At 47.8% G+C, this 18699-nt stretch overlaps 7 protein-coding genes across 7 annotated transcripts; 3 read left to right on the top strand and 4 right to left on the bottom strand.

Moving 5' to 3' along the window:
* Nucleotides 1-3039: 3039 nt before the first annotated feature.
* On the top strand, nt 3040-5095 carry zfpA (uncharacterized protein; the record flags this gene model as incomplete). Its single annotated transcript, XM_056721667.1, has 2 exons — nt 3040-3580; nt 3636-5095. The coding sequence occupies 2 exons, from the start codon at nt 3040-3042 to the stop codon at nt 5093-5095; spliced, it is 2001 nt and encodes a 666-aa protein (XP_056577917.1).
* A 402-nt stretch (nt 5096-5497) lies between these two features.
* N7517_003936 (uncharacterized protein) lies at nt 5498-6609 on the top strand (the record flags this gene model as incomplete). Its single annotated transcript, XM_056721666.1, has 2 exons — nt 5498-5623; nt 5674-6609. 2 exons carry the CDS (start codon nt 5498-5500, stop codon nt 6607-6609), a joined length of 1062 nt encoding a protein of 353 aa, XP_056577916.1.
* A 2006-nt stretch (nt 6610-8615) lies between these two features.
* On the top strand, nt 8616-9497 carry N7517_003935 (LITAF-like zinc ribbon domain-containing protein; the record flags this gene model as incomplete). The annotated part of the gene is made up of 3 exons (XM_056721665.1): nt 8616-8941; nt 8988-9197; nt 9272-9497. Coding segments are annotated over 3 exons (762 nt in total), but the record flags the coding sequence as incomplete, so codon positions are not given.
* Nucleotides 9498-9734: 237 nt separating this feature from the next.
* N7517_003934 (D-isomer specific 2-hydroxyacid dehydrogenase NAD-binding) lies at nt 9735-10016 on the bottom strand (the record flags this gene model as incomplete). Its single annotated transcript, XM_056721664.1, has 1 exon — nt 9735-10016. One exon carries the CDS (start codon nt 10014-10016, stop codon nt 9735-9737), a length of 282 nt encoding a protein of 93 aa, XP_056577914.1.
* A 551-nt stretch (nt 10017-10567) lies between these two features.
* On the bottom strand, nt 10568-11689 carry N7517_003933 (D-mandelate dehydrogenase-like dehydrogenase; the record flags this gene model as incomplete). The annotated part of the gene is made up of 2 exons (XM_056721663.1): nt 10568-11307; nt 11383-11689. The coding sequence occupies 2 exons, from the start codon at nt 11687-11689 to the stop codon at nt 10568-10570; spliced, it is 1047 nt and encodes a 348-aa protein (XP_056577913.1).
* A 2823-nt stretch (nt 11690-14512) lies between these two features.
* On the bottom strand, nt 14513-14740 carry N7517_003932 (uncharacterized protein; the record flags this gene model as incomplete). The annotated part of the gene is made up of 1 exon (XM_056721662.1): nt 14513-14740. The coding sequence occupies one exon, from the start codon at nt 14738-14740 to the stop codon at nt 14513-14515; it is 228 nt and encodes a 75-aa protein (XP_056577912.1).
* Nucleotides 14741-15422: 682 nt separating this feature from the next.
* Nucleotides 15423-17133, bottom strand: N7517_003931 (uncharacterized protein; the record flags this gene model as incomplete). Its single annotated transcript, XM_056721661.1, has 2 exons — nt 15423-15632; nt 15700-17133. The coding sequence occupies 2 exons, from the start codon at nt 17131-17133 to the stop codon at nt 15423-15425; spliced, it is 1644 nt and encodes a 547-aa protein (XP_056577911.1).
* Between the last annotated feature and the right edge of the window lie 1566 nt (nt 17134-18699).

Below are 18699 nucleotides of genomic sequence, written 5' to 3'. Positions count from 1 at the left end.
ATTCCCCCAGTTTAGCACAACCTAGAATTTAGACTGTGCATGCTTACATTAGTTTTAACTAGAATTAGGATAGACCCGTCCCACGTCCATACTGAGCCTACGGGGGGTTTAGCACCGGGATCGCCGATAAATACGAACTCCCCAGTCAGCGGTGTAATTTATGCAGCTGCGCCTTGATTTCAGAGATGTGGACCATAAATTCCCTATGTTGTTTGGCTATCTGACGAATTCCAAGAACGCCTTCTTTCGCTTATGATTGGGAAAGACAAACGTGGGTCTCTGTGGCTTAGGCCAGATGTGGCGCTAGTCATGTTTTGGTGCATCAGTGCTTCTTAACACGGACACTCCGAATGACAGCTCGCACTGCTCTCCCATGTACCCCTGTGCCGGCTAGGGCCATATGGCGTAATTAGTGTAGATAATGTAATCTAATGATCTAAATGAATGTACTCAAGGGGGAATGCGGAGTGTCTAGGGGAACGAGATTGGATCTGGTTTCATTTCCTGGTATTTAATCATATTTGGTCACCACGATGCTGTTTCGTCTATACCATGTAAGCACATAAAGCATAATAGTGATCCATATTAATCTGCGATTGAATCTCCTAAAATATGGTAAATGTTACTTTATCGTGCATCCCGGAAAAAAATTGATTGACATTCTTTCGTCCTATTTTGGGCAGACCCACTATTGGTTTTCTTCTCCGGAGATGCAACTCCGAGTGATCAAGGGATATACGATGTATCTACGGAGTATAGACATACAATATATGTAGACAGTATTTCATGAGTTGTAAATCTAAGGAAAGAACTGCTTCCCCGATTTCCTAACTAGGAAATAGCGCAAAAGGCAACCAAGAGAAGCAGGCCGAATCATAAGACCAAAAAGCATGCGGCTCTTGTACGGTAGCCAAACATAACTCCGGAAAGGACAATCAGACAAGGGGAAAAAAAAACCCTTGATACAACACACTGTAATGATCGCCTGTCGTGACTACCAAGAGGGAATAGCGGGCGAAACAGACATGAACCCACCGAGCCGACCCCCCTAAGGAAGCCTCATCGAGCGCTCGGAAGGCCTTTCAGGGACCTGATTGGGGAGGAGTTACGAGTCCCTCATTTCATTTTTCATTGGGCTGTCACACATGGGCCAATCACTCTTCCGTGCACGCGGTTGGCCTGCCGAATTATGGAGGGGATCCTAAGTGGATGGGGTCCCGTCAGGGATCGACCGAACTCATGGAATTTCGATGTGTTTTGTATTTGTGTGTTATATATGCGGAGTACTCCGTGGTGCGTACTGTTATCCCCTTTGGTCTTTTAAAACATTCTTATACCAGCCCTTTTCCTTTTTCGCACCCTGGTTCTCCCAGGAAAAGGGTACATCCCCAATGCTGGGTCTATTATACTTTCTCCCTGCCTAACTTTATGCTCGATATTTTTCCTAGTCCACTTTTCCTATGATTTGTAAAGAAAGTTGGATGAGTAGTCCGGACTTGATGGGATAGACCATTTTTGTAGAAATAAGTACTTGAAAATTTTCTCTTATGCTGAGCGGCATTGTATATCTAAGCTAGTTCACTGCATTACCGAGGTGACAAGGGTGAAGGGAGGTTCTGGGGGAAAAGGGGCCATGGCGCCAAGCCCACGGCAGAGAGCCCCTGCTATGCAGAACGGAGGTGCCGATGACGACAAGTAAAATAGCAATTAATCATCTGTAATCATTCTCGTGCAACGGTCGACTTTCTGACAGGAGGCTTCTCCTGATCCCCGTCAAAAATCTAATTTGTGGTGCAGGGGCTTCGAAGCAAAAGAACTGGCAACTTTGCACAATAATTGCTTTTCACCTCAATATGTGCCCTTGACGGATTCGATTCCTTTGAGCACGATGGACGATCGACCTCGATGCAGGTACTTTGTGAGAATCAATATTTACTTCCACCGGAAATAAGTCCGGGACAAGATGTTCGGGGATCGTACCCGTAGGGCAGAAGGACTCAAAAGTGGATAAACGTAGGCGAGCTGTCAGAACCCATAACTATTATATAGTGGGCTATTGACTATTGACGGGATAGTAGACACTGGGCGCCTGAAGGCTGAGCTGATAGTCCAGACAAGTGTCTTGCATACTGTAGTAGAGAATAGTGTGTACACAGGTCTTCTCACTATGGAATACGGCGTATAAAGTACTATGTTGTATGTGATTTCAAATGACCGTTCCGAGGTTAAAAAAATATTAGTAATTGATAATAATCACGAACTCGATAATAAAGACCCATGTTCGAGAATTCCCATGTGCAGATAGTAATAATAGCCCGAGTCCTATTCTGCATGGGCGCTAAGTTTCCCTGTCCCTGTTCACAGCCCCAACACGTTCAACTGGTTCGTGCGAAAAATACCGTATGTAATGGTATATTTTATTTTATTATTTATTTGCTTTTTACTGAGTAGCTTTTTATTTTTATTTTTGTTTATTACAATTTTCCTTTTCCTTTTCTGATTTTTCCTTTTTTTTTATTTAAAAAAGAAAAATATTATTCTAGACACAAGACTATAACTGACTACTGTAGGGCGGGCCCATCGTCACCATTTAACAATGCGTCCTCCTCTTTGACATCTATAATATCCTCTCCTCCCCCCAGTCTGTCATGAATGTAAATCATTGATTCGACTCATGATCATCTAGCGCTTCGATTTCGGGAATACGCTTGACTAACCTTGTCTCCCTCGACTCTTTCTTCACTGTCGATCGATATTACTTCGCTACCCGTGTCCGTGGAGTTGCAATTTGAAGACCTCCCTGCCTTGCGACATAGCGCACCTCCTTACTTCATTGAATAAGAACTTATTCTGTCAATTGCGCACGTTGCCTCATTCTTTTGTGGTTGGCATCTTTGGTTAGCCGAGCGGGCCGCGATCTTACCCAGAAACCTTATCACCGGTATGTCCATGCGTCACTTGGGACCATAAGGTATCATATACTGACCGGTCCTTTGTGTCTAGGATCGCCATCGCGCATTGCATTTCTCAATCACAGACATGACTACTTTCGAATCAAACCCCGATTTCACTCTCTTTCCTTTGCACGCCCGATCCAAGATGATGACTGTTGAAGCTGCCAGGCCTAAACAGCTCTACTTCGAACCCATGACCATGGATCCTTCCATGTTCTTTCCCGTTGAGAGCTTCCCACATTATACACAGGGCCATGATATGTCCCATGCTTCTCATTCCTACTACGATACCCACCCGTTGCTGGAGTCTGCAGATCTACAAAATCCTACATATTTCTCTTCTATACCAGCTACGCCCCCTTCAATCTCTGCATATAACTCCGCGGAGCCATATATCCCTACCGGATCTGCTACCTCCGGGCAATCTATTGCCAGCGCATCTTCTTCAGCCATGGGTTCACCATACTCAGGGACCGCCCATGCGTTCCAGGAGACCTGGGTGAATACGAACCACGGGTTGGGTCTACAAGCCGCAGTGATGAACGACATTTTCTCTCAGGAGTACGTGGGGAGCACATTGGACATGGAAATGGCCTACCAAGAAAAATTCCCGGACCCTTTCGTCGGTATGTTTTGATATCAATCGCAAAAGCTATCTGGTATACTAACAATGCATACCAGATCCTTCATTGATCCAACCGGCGCAACAAGGTCCTGGAATTACCCCGACTATCTCATATCCCGATCAACCTACCTCGTCCTACTCAAATGTGCCACCCAACTACATCTCTCACTCTCCCGCCCCATCACCTCTCCCATATAATGACATCGCAGAGCACCACACCTCTCCCCGATCACACCCTATACAACAAACTGGACCATCTCCCCTCATGGTCCCACACAGGTCGCATTCGCGACCACTCTCGATCTATGATCGACGATCGTCAATTTCCTCGATTCATTCCCGACGCTCGCAACACAGCCCAGCGCTGAGCAGCATTGAACCGGACGAAGAGACCAAAGAAAAAGGCCGCTGCCCACACCCTGATTGTGGCCGAGTGTTCAAAGATCTGAAAGCCCACATGTTGACTCACCAGTCCGAGCGACCAGAGAAGTGCCCGATCCTGAACTGCGAGTACCACATCAAGGGCTTCGCCCGGAAGTACGACAAGAACCGCCACACCCTGACCCACTACAAAGGAACAATGGTATGCGGTTTTTGCCCGGGCTCCGGCTCCCCCGCGGAAAAGAGCTTCAACCGCGCCGACGTCTTCAAGCGCCATCTGACCTCCGTCCACGGTGTGGAACAAACCCCACCAAACTGCCGGAAACGCAGCCCCGGAGTAGCCAAGAAGGGCACCAACTACAGCTCCGATGCGACAGGAAAGTGCTCAACCTGCTCGTCGACCTTCAGCAACGCGCAGGACTTCTACGAGCATCTGGATGACTGCGTTCTCCGCGTCGTGCAGCAAGAAGAGCCCTCGGAGGCGATCAACCAGCAGCGTCTGGCAGAGGTCGCTTCAGACGACGAGGTCAAGAAGACAATGGAGAAGCATCAACTGCTCGACGTGGCTGGCCCGGTCGATCAATTCGACGATTACGAAGACCAAGACGACGATGATACCCACGATCCTTCGAGCTGGCGCGGCCTGAAGACTAAGCCCAGATCCTCAAAGGGTAACATCCCTTCTTCCCGCCCTATTCTCGGCTCTGGCAATGCCATCTCCAAGAATTCCTCGAAGCCTCGCGCTGTTGCAACCCGTCGCCGCAATAACCGCGGCAACTATCCCAACTCCTGGGGCTGCCCCAGCAGCACCATGAAGACCAAGAAGCGTGTGCTGTGTGTCTTTGATGGTCAGCGCCGTCTGTGGAAAGACGAGATGATGCTCAATAACGAGTTCGAGGTCCGTCTGAGACTCCCCGGTGGCGCGGGCGATGGCACCAACCGCGATGCCTATGTTACCGACCTGGACGTCGAGACATTGAAGCGCGCTGAGGGTGTACACAATGCTACCGATGAGGAGCGTGGTCCTTGGTTGAATGGTCCTTCGCCTCACATTATGGGTCAGCCGGCGATGTTATTGCCAGAACTGTGCCAGTCCCATGATGATGAGCTTTCGATCAACGAATTAATGGCTTAACGATCTTCCTTTTGTCTTTTCCTTCTTCTCCCTACTCTATATTCCCCTTCTCCTTGGAGACCTTTGTCTATTTCTTCTTTTCATGTCTCATATTTCCGTACAGCAGCGTCTTGAGCGATTTGTCTGAATACGGATGGATGATACCTTTGGGACTGATACGTTTGAATGACTTTTTCTCTCCAGGCTTGCCTTCAGGGCTGATCCTGCTGGTCGGGATCTACCAGGACACTATTAATTGGAGACCAAAAATGGGTGTCTAATTAAAATTATAAAAAACACATTTTATTTTTATAATTTCTATCTGTATAGTTTTAAAGTAGAAAATACCAAGAGACACCATCTGCCGATCTCCACCCCCGTGTTCTGCCATCTCCCCCGGTGTTTCTCCATTCAACCTCCACGATGCAATTAGGACTTACAGAAAATCTTTCCACGCTGGTCGCAAGACGATTTACAGCTGCCCGAGATACCGGCCATCTCGTGTTCTCTTCAACCCATCTATCTATCATCAATGCCGCAGGGATATCAGTGAGTGACGCTACGACTCCGACCACAGCGGTTCTAACCTACAAACCTAGTACCAACTTCGCTACTGTCCAGCCCTCGCAAAGAAACCCTCCCATATAAAACCCGACAATGACCCGAAAACACCAAAGCCCGATCCCTTCGAGAATCCATCGCCAGATCTTCTGATCGCTCAGTTCCCGCCCGAGAACCCCGCTTACAACCTCATCCTCAACAAATTCCCCGTCATCCCGAACCACTTCCTCCTCGTGACAAGAGACTGGCAAGCGCAGACGGATATCCTCCACAAGGCAGACCTAGAAGCTACCTACGAGTGTCTAAAAGCCTGGAACACCGATAGCGATGGATCTCGATCGGCAAATGGCTCATCTCCAAAGAGCCTCTTCGCCTTCTTCAACTCCGGCGACGACAGCGGCGCAAGCCAACCACACCGTCATCTCCAATTCCTCCCCGTCGAGGCAATGCGCCAACCGGGCTCGGAGTCCTGGCAACCGCTGATCGACCTCCTCACCTCCCAACCAACCTCCCCCTCCCCAACACCAAAGTTCCAGCACCTATCAGGTCTCCCATTCGCCCACTTCGCCCTGCCAATCCCGCTAAACCCCTCCGCCGAAACCCTGCACGCAATCTACATAACCCTTTACAAAGCCGCAGCCGCAGCAACGCGCGGAGAAACACCAGGCCAGGACACCGAGCCTCTCCCCACACAAGGACCGGCGTCTATAAGCTACAACCTGGCCATGACCCGCTCAACGATGATGATCTGCCCGCGTAAACAGGAGACGGCGCTTGTTCCCGTCGACAGCGCAGCGGCGCGCGATATTGTTGATCCCGGACTGCTCTCGCTGAATGGCACTATCCTCGCCGCGACGCTGATGGTTAAGGCTGAGGGCGAGTGGGATACTTTGCGTGAGAATCCGGAGCAATTGACGCATGTTCTTACAACGATTGGATATCCTCGGACGGATTCTCGGGGGCCTTCCCTGTGAATAGTTTGGGGTTGTTGTATATCTACCTGGTGATATGGTAGACTCATTGCATGTCGATCGAATACCCGTAATGGCATTGAGGTGTACAAATTGAATAGCTACCTACTTGTATCTTTCTCATCTATAAGATATTAGGAGGAATTTTATCATAATTCCCCAATCACAAAGTATGAGTTGTTCATATATGCTGCATCCACATGGACAGAAGTTAGAAGATAGGATTTTAGATTCTGAATACATAGTAGCATGGACAAGATAGAGACAATATCCCACGTCACTGCCCCCATAATACCTGAAGCATCTGGTAAACTGTTGAATCTTCGGGACACCAATAATGGGTAGAAGCCATAGAGATGAGAAGCCCCCTCTGTCAATGTGTTGCTCCTATCCATCTATCACAGGACTCAGAAGACAGTCGATGGCCTAGTAACATCGACTGCTGTGACGGGAAAATCAAATAGAGCCAAAGCCAACCGAAGCCAGCCGAAGCCAAAGCTCAAGCCACCATGTTTCCTTTATGACTGCAGATCTACCAGCAGAGAAAAGTACCAGATAAAAGGAATGGGATTATTAAGAATGGGATTATTAGGAATGGGATTATGAGGAATGGAATTATGAGGAATGGGATTATTAGGAATGGGATTAGTAGGAATGGGATTATGAGGAATGTACAGCCCTGGTCCAAACGGAAAATGGAGCGGCGAGAGTCTTTCATTTCAGTCTCGGTCCTTTTGGTTACTGGCGTGCATGAACCCGATAGGCGAGAAGCGAGAAGCGAAATAACAAATACGGGCAGAAGTTCGGAGCGGAAACAAAGACACCGAAGGACAGACCCCTGCCTAGATAGGAAGGTGCTGGCATGGTCGCACGTGACTCCCGAAACCCCAATTGTCCATGTTCATTTGTATGTAGAACGGCGGAATCAAGTTCGAAACAGGATGGGGCACTTCTCCCAGTATGTAGGCCGGAGAGTCAAATTCTCAGCCTAGCAGGTATGCCTTTCTCCGAGAGTCTTCCCGAGATTGAAAGGCCATCATACCGCTGAATGCCATGAGACAGGCGTTTTGATTTGACGGTACGGAGGTATACTTTATCGTGGAAGCTCAGGATTTCACTCACATTCTGTAGTTCGATGGCCGCATTTATGCTCGTTGTTGGGCTGTTAGCGTGTATCGTGGGAGGGGGAGATGGTTTCATTGGCGGTTCCGTTCATATTGGCCATCGGGGCGTAAACATGGTGGATATGATGGTTTGGAGGCTTCCGTCGTCGTGAAAAAGGAATCTTGGTAAAAAACAAGTCTCGTAAACATGGTTTTCCGTAGAAGAGAAGTGCCAGTCGCGCTAGAAACCTAGTGGTGAATCGCCATTATGGCGACGGCGGTGGTACCCCGGACAATCGTCCGGGATCTACTTATAGAAGTGTGATACTTACTAGGTCTAAAGTATGAGACGCTGTGCTTTCACATGATAGATCTTTGTTCCCTATGGACTCTCCCATACTACCAAGTTTACTTTTGATCATCATCCAACAGCTTATTGGTTCTAGAAGTATTGACAAATCCCGGAATTTGATATGTTCATATTTGATTGTCCCCATACTAGAAAACCAAACGAAGCCGATAATTCCCTAGGGACGAAAGTAGAACACTTGGCTACCAAGATTTATAGCCCTCCAATAATAGATAACTTCACATGACTCATTACCCACGAACCTCCAATTTATTCATCGCTCTAAGCCAAGGCTCACTAGAGCTCTCTAGTGGGCTATGGCCGGGCGCTGTCCTAGGCGCAGACCCGGGGGCCAACCCATGTGATCTATAGCACTTCATCATGATTGGCCAGCTCTTGGACCAATTCCCGTGGCTTGAATTTCGCCTCCTTTATTAGACTTGTAGACTCGCGTATTGTGCCGTTTTGTGGCATTTAAGCCTCACACTGCCTTATCCTTCATTTTTTTCGTATTAATTTTGGCCCCCATATTTGACTACATAAATATTTAATAAGAACGGTCTTGCACCCATCAGTCTTTGCTTTTTGTTACGTATCAAGCTACGGACGGACTGCCCATCATGGAACATAACAAAGAGTCAACATTGCCCATTCCAACGGCCATGGCCGCCGAGCCAGTTACGGATCCTGCAGTAGAATTAGCTTCTGTAACCAAAACAGCGCCGGAAGATAGCACATCGTCGCCCACAGCATTGTTGACAGTGTCGCCTACATTACCTGAAGCGACACCGACGCCAGAACCAACTACAGAAAGGTCACTTCCGGTATCCGACCCAATGGCAATCATCCCCGCCGAGATTGGACCTCCTCCACAATACGATGAGTATGCATCCCGATCCAAAGAAAACAGCACAAGCTAACAAATTCAGCCACAAGCGAGATGCAATAACGACTCCTGCACCGGCAGTCACATCATCACAGATCAACGAGAAAGGCACTCCACCCGGCGTACAAGTCCCGGTTGCTCAAAGAGTCATCGCGCTGGCGCAACTTGGTGAAGAGCCCGGACGCATATCTTGTCCCTTTTGCTTCCACGAGGTTCAGACTAGAGTGAACAAAGAGAGTACCAGTTCAACAACGTAAGTATTGATATATTCTCACTTTTCCGTTCGCCCGGGCTCACTTCTGACGATGCTAATATCTCACTTTATAGCATGGCGGCCGCCTGCTGTTGTCTCTTCGGCGGAATTTGCTGTGCATTTTTGCCGTTCTGTATGGAAATGTGTCACGATTCACACCACTTTTGTACAAACTGTGGCGTCCAAGTAGCCATTCATCCCCACGAAGGTCCGGTACAGCAATTTGGTCCTGATTCCCCCGGTGCAATTATCCGAGCTCCGGGACGCATTCAACCTCCACAGGCTGTTATGAAGAACTAGGACGCGGTCTACAATGTCAAAGGCGTAATGGGTATGTAACGGGTGTGCTGGTTTGCTTAATACCTTCTCGTTTATCTCTAAGATCTACCTTATCTTACTGTCATTATCTATTGATCCTGCTATTACTTAATGGAATATTGAATTTAACGAAGCAACTTGTATTTCATTCTTATGAACCCTGGCCCAGCCAGATGGCATGGGCCAGGGTTCAAAACGTAAGGACATGTCCCCTCTACCTCAGGGGATGACTCCATCGGCGTTGGGCATGCTGCCGATCAACCGGCGGAAGAAGTTGGTCAGCATGGCGGCGCCCCGGGGCTCGCCAAATTCGCGGATCTGGTGGGCAATCTCCACCTTGGTGTCCCAGATGTGGGAGCTCAGCTCGTCGAACTTCTCGGGGTCGACGAAGTCGGAGGCTGCCATGACCTCCCGGATGTCGATGCAGTCCCGGAGATTGATGATAGCCTGCTCAAGGAGGTGGCGAGCGGCGGTGAAGTCGAGGGGCTGGACACCACTCATGCTAAGTACCAAAGAAGGTTAGCGCATGATCAACTGGGTTAAGGTGGAGTGAAACTGTTGAAGGGTATATCAATTGATGTGTTACATACTTTGCGGTGGGACCAGCGGTAGTCGAGGAGTCTTGAGGTATGATGGTTGGCGTGGAGTATCACACGCGAGCGAAGCTCAGAAGCTTGGCAAGAGGAAGAAGCAATTGTTATGACGGAAAGGACAGTATGGATAGCATACGGTTGAAGCTAAGCAGCTCGGAAGACACCTTTTCACGAGGAAGATGCGACTCTCATGATAGGATGATGGACGATAGGATGGATGGCACACGGATGCGAGAAAGGAAGAAGGTTCGAGGGCTGCAAACGCTTAAATAGTTTTTCATCGGCTTAAGATCAGAAATTAGAAGGGCGGGCAACGCGAAACGACTGAAGCTGTATACAATATCAAGGCGGGCGACGCGGGCGACTTAAGCTGTATACAATATAAAGGCGGGCGTCGAGTGTGCCCACGAGGCAAGTGCTATCAATGGCATGGAACAATGTTCATTCAATACATGACTTCTAAAGCTTAGAGCCTGTCGCTTTAGCCACTAGATGGGCATTCACTGGAGTAACGGCCTTTCCAGTCTGATAGAAGGTTAGGATATTCTCCATACCCAGTCTCTCGAAGCCGATGTGTGAGTCCACAGAAGCGCCAGCGTTATGTGCCATCATTTCAACGTTCTTCATGCTGGCAAGCTCTGAGCTAACATTGGGCTCGTCATAGTGAACATCTAATCCAGCAGCAGCAAGCTTTCCACTCCGCAGTGCATCAACAAGAGCACTCTCGTCAAGCAGCTTACCACGAGCAATGTTAATGAGTCGCGAACCAGTCTTCATCTTAGCCAGCAAAGACGCATTGAGAAGGGTCTCTCCGCTAAACGGCGTGGCAACCATAACACAGTCTGAAACAGCGAGGAGGCTGTCCATGCTTTTGTGGTATGTGGCCTTCGAGACGGCTTCCAGATGAGCGGGCATCTGCACAATGTCATGATAGTGGATCTTCATGTTCATAGCTAGGAAGGCTTTCTCAGCCGTGCGCCGTCCGATCTGACCGAAGCCAATGATCCCAAGTGTGTGTCCATTGGGATTGTGTGATACCATTGCCAAATTGCGGTTTGCGTCAACAAATGCATCTGCGTCTAGTGCACGTGCAGCGATGTGGGACCAAGAGAACAGACGGAATGTTGAGATGATGAGCCAGATTGCGGCATCGGCGACGGACTCTGTACAAGCTGCTGCCGCATTGCAGTAAGTAACTCCTGGATGGGAAAGTTGTTAGCTGATTTCTCCCTGGGTCTTGCTTTATGGGTCGTTGTGTGCTATTGTATACATACCCTTCTTCGCCAAAGCTGCAGTATCAACCCAATCAAATCCAGCACCAGCACTGGCATAGATCTTACAAGAATCTGGTAGAAGCGAGACAAGCTCCTCATCCCAGTTTCCCATCTCGCCACCAGTATTCCAAAATGGGCGGTAGATGGCAAGGAAGTCGCCGAATTGGCGCTCTTTCAGGGCTCGGATAAACTCTGGCCGAGACATGCTGTAGGACCGGCGGACATCAAAGACATCTTGGAAATTGCTGTATTGATCATGATTCCAGCGAATGTCATCGCCGAGATGGAGGACAATTGGTTTGGTCATGTTGGGCTTTGGTTGTATAGTTCGGATTGGTAGTTGGAATAGGGTTTGGGGGTATACGGCCAACGGGCAACTAGTACGAGAAATATTGCAGAACTTTTTAAGAGAGTTTAATTTATAAACTGGCAAGGCAGAGTTAGTTAAATGTTTTTTCCGCTTCTCTTACGGCTGCTCGTTGCGGGCGGCTATTGCACTTTCTACGTCACGGCTATTGAGCTACCGGGTATCGATGTCCCGGTTAATGAAATCCGAGATGTCAACCACCGAGGTAATTGTGAAGATGTTGCAACTACCAGATAAAAGGCCAGAGAGAGAGAGCAGAGAGTTGTATTCTTTAAAGAAGACGAGCTCCAGATAGGAACTATCTTGTTTGCTTAACCGCCCAGCATCAAAACATGGGATGCAAATGCAAGGCATTATGACCGGGGGAGGACGAACCCCCTGCTGGCAGGAATTTCGAAATACAACTTTCTAAAGTATGCAGAAGGCACAAAAGTAATGAATTAAGCTGGGTGAAGAGGGAGAAAGCGAGCTCTCTGCCTGAGGCAGAGCCTCAACTATACCTCCGCAAAGCCCATAAATGGGCCCGCAGGGTCTCACTAACGGCCAATAACCACCCATACTACTCCGCGAAGTCGGGGGCTGAAGAATGTAGATGTAACCTCAGTGCGTCTGAGTTGCGCGTTTCTCTCGCATATTTTGCGGCCAGCAAGACTTTGCTTCGCCTGAAACTACCGCTAATCCGGACGCCGGGCCCAAAGCCCAACCCAACCCACAGCCCATTCGTGGGGGCCGACAAGGCCCCCGTCATAGCCTATTAAGGGGTTCTTATAATCGATATCTAATAAATGTGTTTTCTCGCGTTTTGAAACGTGATATATAGGGCTAACTAATAAATGATTAGGATGATGAAATATTAGGGGCTAGAAACGGGGTCTAAACATAGGGTAATTAAAAAAGTCACGTTTTTCGGGATGTTTGTATTGTTTGGTGCTTATTGGGCCCATCGGTGGGCCTAAGGACCGGGCCCAAAACCAAGCCCATAGGGGATTGGGGCGGGTTGGGCCTTGGGCTTTGTGGGCTTTGCGGAGCTTGATTCACCAGTCTCTGCTAGTCGATTACGGCGATCTACTTGGTCTCAAAGTTCGATTATTCTCTCCACGATTTGCTCTACTTCCGCATATGTTCTGGGGCACACTTGCTGGGTGAATTTATCTTCCATTGAAAGCCTCAGTGCGGTGTTTGTGGTGGTCTAGTGTCTCTGTGGAAATAGGTGAGCTTTCATCATAATGTTGCAACCTCGGCTGGGATATCCACGATGAGGATCTCTAAAAGCACAGCAAGCACGTGCCCAAGGGCCCCATCTGATTCCTCACAAATCCGTCTTCTAATTGTATCCATTTCCTGTTAGATTGAGGCACAAAGCGCTTTGGACTGTCATGAGTTCGGTTAGCCACCATTTGCCATGAGGTGGCGGCGATGGGTAGCCTCTCTGAGTCTCAAAATCGCAGCCACAACATGTTCAGCATCGAATTGGCTTGTGTGGGGCTGCGCTGGGGGAGTTCTGACCCTGTTGGATGACATGTTGGTGGCTTTACAGTTCTCTTGAGTTGTTAAAGTAGTTGACGTTAGGCAGAAAGATGGCAGGTAGAGATATCGATGAAGGAGGAAGAAGGATAAAAGCCAAATGTGATGTAAGTAAGAGATGAGAGAATGTAAATGAGAGATGTAAGTGAGAGGATGTGAATAAGAGGGTGAGAGATGTGAGAAGATAACAAACGAAAGAGGAAAATATATACACTGCGAGGTCAAGACTTCAACGATCAGTTGGTGGTAGCAAATGATCTGAAATTGGATATGACAACAATAGAATCTTACTGTGCGTCTGTTAAATGGCAGCGAAGGAAGGAGATAAGTATATTCGATCGTGTGGCGAAACCGAAGGTAAAGATTTCTAAACGTTAGGTTCAGTTGCTCTCAAATTGAAGTGAAATAGAAGTAAAAGTAGCGTATATACCTTTAAACTAAACGAGCCCTTGGTACTATAGAAGGTGATCAGATCACTAATAAGTGAGTGATATGATAAACGCTGGTACACCTACGTTGGTATATAATGTTCTGAAAAATAGGCCTCCACACGTTAATGAATACCGAGTATAAAAGTACGTATATGTTATAGAGAGATAAAGAAGAATGTTCAAAAATAGCTTAGGCTAGGAAGCCGATGAGGCACTTTTTAGGAATTTCAAATCAGTTAAAGTGATCTGAGGCGAAAGAACGAAGGTGTTGGAGTCTCATAAGAATTGGATGTCAAGTGAGGAGTTTGATGCCAATGAGTGATAGGCAAGTGAGATGAAATTGAACGCCTCACAGGTTCTATTAGTCGGATAAGGTATACATCTATAACTTATAGTTCACTCAGAACAGTAAGAGATGAATATAGATAGATATTGAATGCTAGATTGACAAGGCTCTGGTGTGAAATCCTTATTGACATTTTATATATAACATTCTTCATGCTCGATACAATATTACTCAGATTTGAGAACATCAAATAGCAAGTCTAGTGACCTTTCCCCGTCATTATATAGACTAGCCTTATGGAAATGGTTCTTACCTTGAGGACTATTTATACCACACATTCCTTCTACTCCCTGCATCTTCCTACATTTCATCGATCTCACCAATACTCCAAAGACCGGCTACCAAGATCTTTGTGACTGACCCAACTACTCCAATACATCCAATTATTTACGACGCCAAACAAATCGTGGATGCAATCATGAACCTCAGACAGGACATCCATCGAGGTCTCACAATACAGTGCTATTCCACCGCGATGACTTTGTCAACAACTTCCCATACCACCTCCTTATCTTCCTCATCATCCTCACTTTTATCCTCCTCCCCTACCTTCATCTCCTCCCACCCTTCCTCCACTACCTTGGTCTCATCCGGGACCTCCGACTCCTTCGATTCCATCTTGAACTCATTCTCGTATGAGTCCATGATAATGCACACCAGCGAGGGTGTCACATCATTCATCCAGAGCATAGCTCCTCTACAATAGGAGACCGCGGAAAAGGATATACTGGGTGGGATTGCCCAGTTGGCGGTGATGATAGACCGCAAAAATGGTCTGGATGAGAACCGCTACGAAGAGCGGGATAGCTTGGCGTCAGGGATTGAAGACGCCAAGGTACTACTAGGGTTACATCTCTGTCGCATCGAGGATGATCTCACGAGACAGGTTCTCCTCGAGACCTTCCTGCTCTATCTTGGACCGACATATGCACCGTGGATGCTTACTCCACTTCTCGCACGTCTTGCCAGGGGGAATTGAAGGTCAAAAAGATTTGCTTTATTTGCTTTATTTGCTTTGCCTGTAGGGTTGTTGCTACATTGATGAATCTCAAGTCAAGCCAACCTTGCGTCTCTGGAGTAGAGGTTGAAGAGGAAAGGTTTCACGAGGACAGACCCCAATGAAACAAAGAATTTATCATGTTCAATATCAGCTAGTACATGGTAAAGTAATCTTAATTATATGTAAATAAAACATTGAATTCCAATATCCAAACAAACAACCAAAGAGAAATAATACATAGAGAACGCTATAACACAGAGACTCAGACCAGCTGAATACAAATAAAACACAAAATGTGTTGCAGGTCAAAAGAAGAGAGATAAAAGCAACCAACCCACCCCCGGCTTCAAAAGGACTTATCCAAAGATCAAATCAAATGGTGATGTTGTGAATCTCGCACCACTTCTTCTTGCATGTGGCATTACCAAAATGGTAAGATCCGCCATTACGCCAAATGTGTTCAGCAACCTTCTTCCAAGATACCTTCGGTGGCTCGCTCATGTTCATGCTGATGTTGGTGAGCGAGTTGTAAGCGTCATGTGTTTCACCGTGAATGCTGACTGCTTCGCAAAGAAGTCGGATCTAGAGAATGGGATCGTGTTAGTCTGGGTTATCTTAGAAGTAAACGAAAGACAGTTTCATAACTCACATCTTTATCCTGCCATTTAGGCTTTCGCACTCGCTGATCTTTAGACTTGGTGAGGGTGCGATATCGGCCTCGTAGTGTAGACTCCGCCTCCTTGAACCGACCAACTCGCTTGATGTCCTTGTATGATAGTCCACGGCGCTTGCAGTCGATGAGGAATGTGTTACGCTCATCACTGTAGTGCAGGCCAGTGTAAATGCCGCTTTGCTCTTCTCCACTCTCTTGTGGGGATTGTTCCTCTTCGTTGGTTGAGACGGAGAAGGATGGGCTGAGACTGTTCGCTGGTTTCTGGTCTGGGGATCCAAATTCTGTGTTGGGGGAAACTGGATGTGTGCTTGGAAGATACATTGGCTGCGGTGTAGGATGATACCGAGCAGGAGCCTCAACAGTGGGCACATAAGCTGGCATATATGACTGGTGGGTTATGGGTGTGGATGAGCCCAAAGGGACAAATGGAGATCCAAAAGATGGCATAGGTAGTCCACTACTCATTCCATAGGCATGAGTTGCAGGTTCATTACATTCTGCTGGGCAGGTGTATGCATTGGTGACGGGCCAAGGTGCACTGTAACTGTTGTGGGTGTGCCATCCGCTGTCTTCGGATGAGCCGTTGGGGTCACGGGTGGGATACCAGATATCAGGGTTGGCTGATTGACAGACAGGCCATGAGATATGTTGATCATAATCCACTGGTTTTGCATCTGGAGGGGTGATCGATGGCGTGAGATGTGCGTGTTGTGGGTGAGGATTGAAAGGTGTACCCATGGGACAGTTCGCGTTGTTTGGGTTTGGGACATTGAACTGAGAGTTGGAGAAGGCTTGCTCGTCCCTTGGGATATCTGAGACTCCAAAGGATGAAAGAGAAGAGGTTTCCTCAGTGCCTAAGAGGAAGGAATTGCCAGCAACCATGAACATGCTGCTCCGTGGTGTTGGATGAACCAGCCCAGCGTGTGTATCCACAGTGCGAGCGACAGAAGGCTCATCATATTGCTCAAGCGACTCAAGGTCAGATTCACAATAAGTGCTTCCGTTGCTTGAAAGAGTGCTGTTCAGGTCGTGCCGTGTTGCGAAGGGAGACACGCTCTGTGAATACGCAGTCGCGCTATGATCTTCCACTCGGAGGGGCCCGTAGCGTTTATCATCCACAAGAGGGATGTGATTTCCCGGAAAACTATGTTGGTTCATCATGGCTGTAGCAGGCTTTCGAGGGTGTTGTGCGTTGATTGTTGGGGAAGGGTGATGTAGCAGGTGAAAGTCCAAATGAGAATCTGATGTCGATGGGTAGAAGACAGAGTACCAATCTGGGGAAGAGAAGAGTTGTTTATCAAGATCATCCGAGTTCCCAAAGGCCGACGAGTAAGCGGAAAGAATATCAGTCAACGCAGTGTACTCCTTCGGATGGCCCATCCATGACTTCGGCACCCCAGACATGGCCATATCGACCACGGAGAAAATAAAAATAGAATATTACAAAAAGTATATTGAGCAAGACTAGGCCGGTTATTGTCTTCCACGCTTCACCGCAATTGCTGGCGAGTGTTGTACGCGGGTTGTCGCTGTGTGTGCACGACCTCTATCCCGGAGGTTTCTTCTTTGTCGGCCAGTACACACGGGATATAGTGTGGAGAATCCGAGGGGACCTGCAGGGCTGACCGTTATGAGAAGTTAGAACTTTGTTATATATGGAGAGGTTTCACCAGATCGGTCAGAACTGATTGGGCATCACTTACCGTATGGAAATGATAGTACGCAATTGACCACCAGATGGTAATGCCACGAGTGAGGAGTACGGCAAAAGACACTCAGAATAACCGTATGAGAAGACAAATGCCTCTATATACTCTCAAGTAGCAGCTAGGCTTCGAAATGGCACGGCTGTGCGGCCTTTGAGAGATTAATCTTGGTGGGGATTGGGCTGTAAGTCGAGCCGTTGAATGCAATGCGGTCTCAGACCTGTCGGCAATTCAGCCGTTAGGAAAAAGGAGGTGAAGCTCTAGATTGTTGTATGGTCGATATCCCAGGTTGCAGGTTGCCAGCACGGAGAGATTGTTTGAGAGACAGTATAGAAGTTGGAATTCGAGGATGGGGGATGGAATCCTATCAAGTTTATATCAAGGTACTGGGAGACATAGCGAGGCTAGGAAGAGATATCATTCGGGTCTTTTAATAGACAACATGAATTGAACGAACCAGTGATACACGAACCATGTCTATCATTCCGCAAGCTCATTTCAAATCTACGGCCCGTTTAATCTCAATCGAGGACCGTGCCATTTCTAGATGAGGAAGAGGGATCTCGGCCTGTTCTGGGCGTCCAGAGCGACAGGGAGAAACAAAGAGAAATATAGACATGGGTTGGTACTCAACGATATCTGAACCCTAGCCAGGTCAGAAATCCCAGGTCTGGACATACCCTAGACCCTGGTCATATGCCCACGATCCACTTACCGAGCGTTTCAGATATTTTCTCTATTGTCTAGCATCATGTCTTGACTAAACCTCGATCGTGTAGGAGGCAAATGTATGCCTAGGAGAGACGTGAAATGAGAGGCAATAGTGGACGGGTTGTATTCTCGACGGCTTCCTGAAAAAGATCGTCCCTCCCGGCCGTTAAGTCCAAGCCAATATATCTCCGTTCAATATTTATTTTGCTTTTCTCTGTAGCTATTATTTATTCTATGTCCAGTGCTGGTTGAATTGGCCCCGGAACTGCATCCGCGTTGGCAACGGTCCCAGCATAGTATGCTGCGGACATCGCTGGTCTCCACCATGTACAACCCTGAGTAGGGCTATGCATCCGTCTGCACTGCCCGTCTACCTAATCGGCAAAATGGGTAAAACTCCATTACTTGGCAGTGGCTCCGTCAGTTTTGGAATGTTCCATCCTGATCGGGTAGCCGCAGAGAGCTTCTGGGGAAGGCTAAGTGGCATCCGAGCGAATCAGACCAAGGGGGCCAATCCAACCTGCTTCAGAAGAAGCAAAGTAAGTAGGATAGCGGTAGA

Source organism: Penicillium concentricum (assembly GCF_028827145.1).
Source record: "Penicillium concentricum strain IBT 3081 chromosome Unknown utg000002l_segment0_segment0, whole genome shotgun sequence".
In the NCBI taxonomy this organism is placed as follows: domain Eukaryota; kingdom Fungi; phylum Ascomycota; class Eurotiomycetes; order Eurotiales; family Aspergillaceae; genus Penicillium; species Penicillium concentricum.
This window is presented reverse-complemented; position numbering and strand designations above follow the sequence as displayed.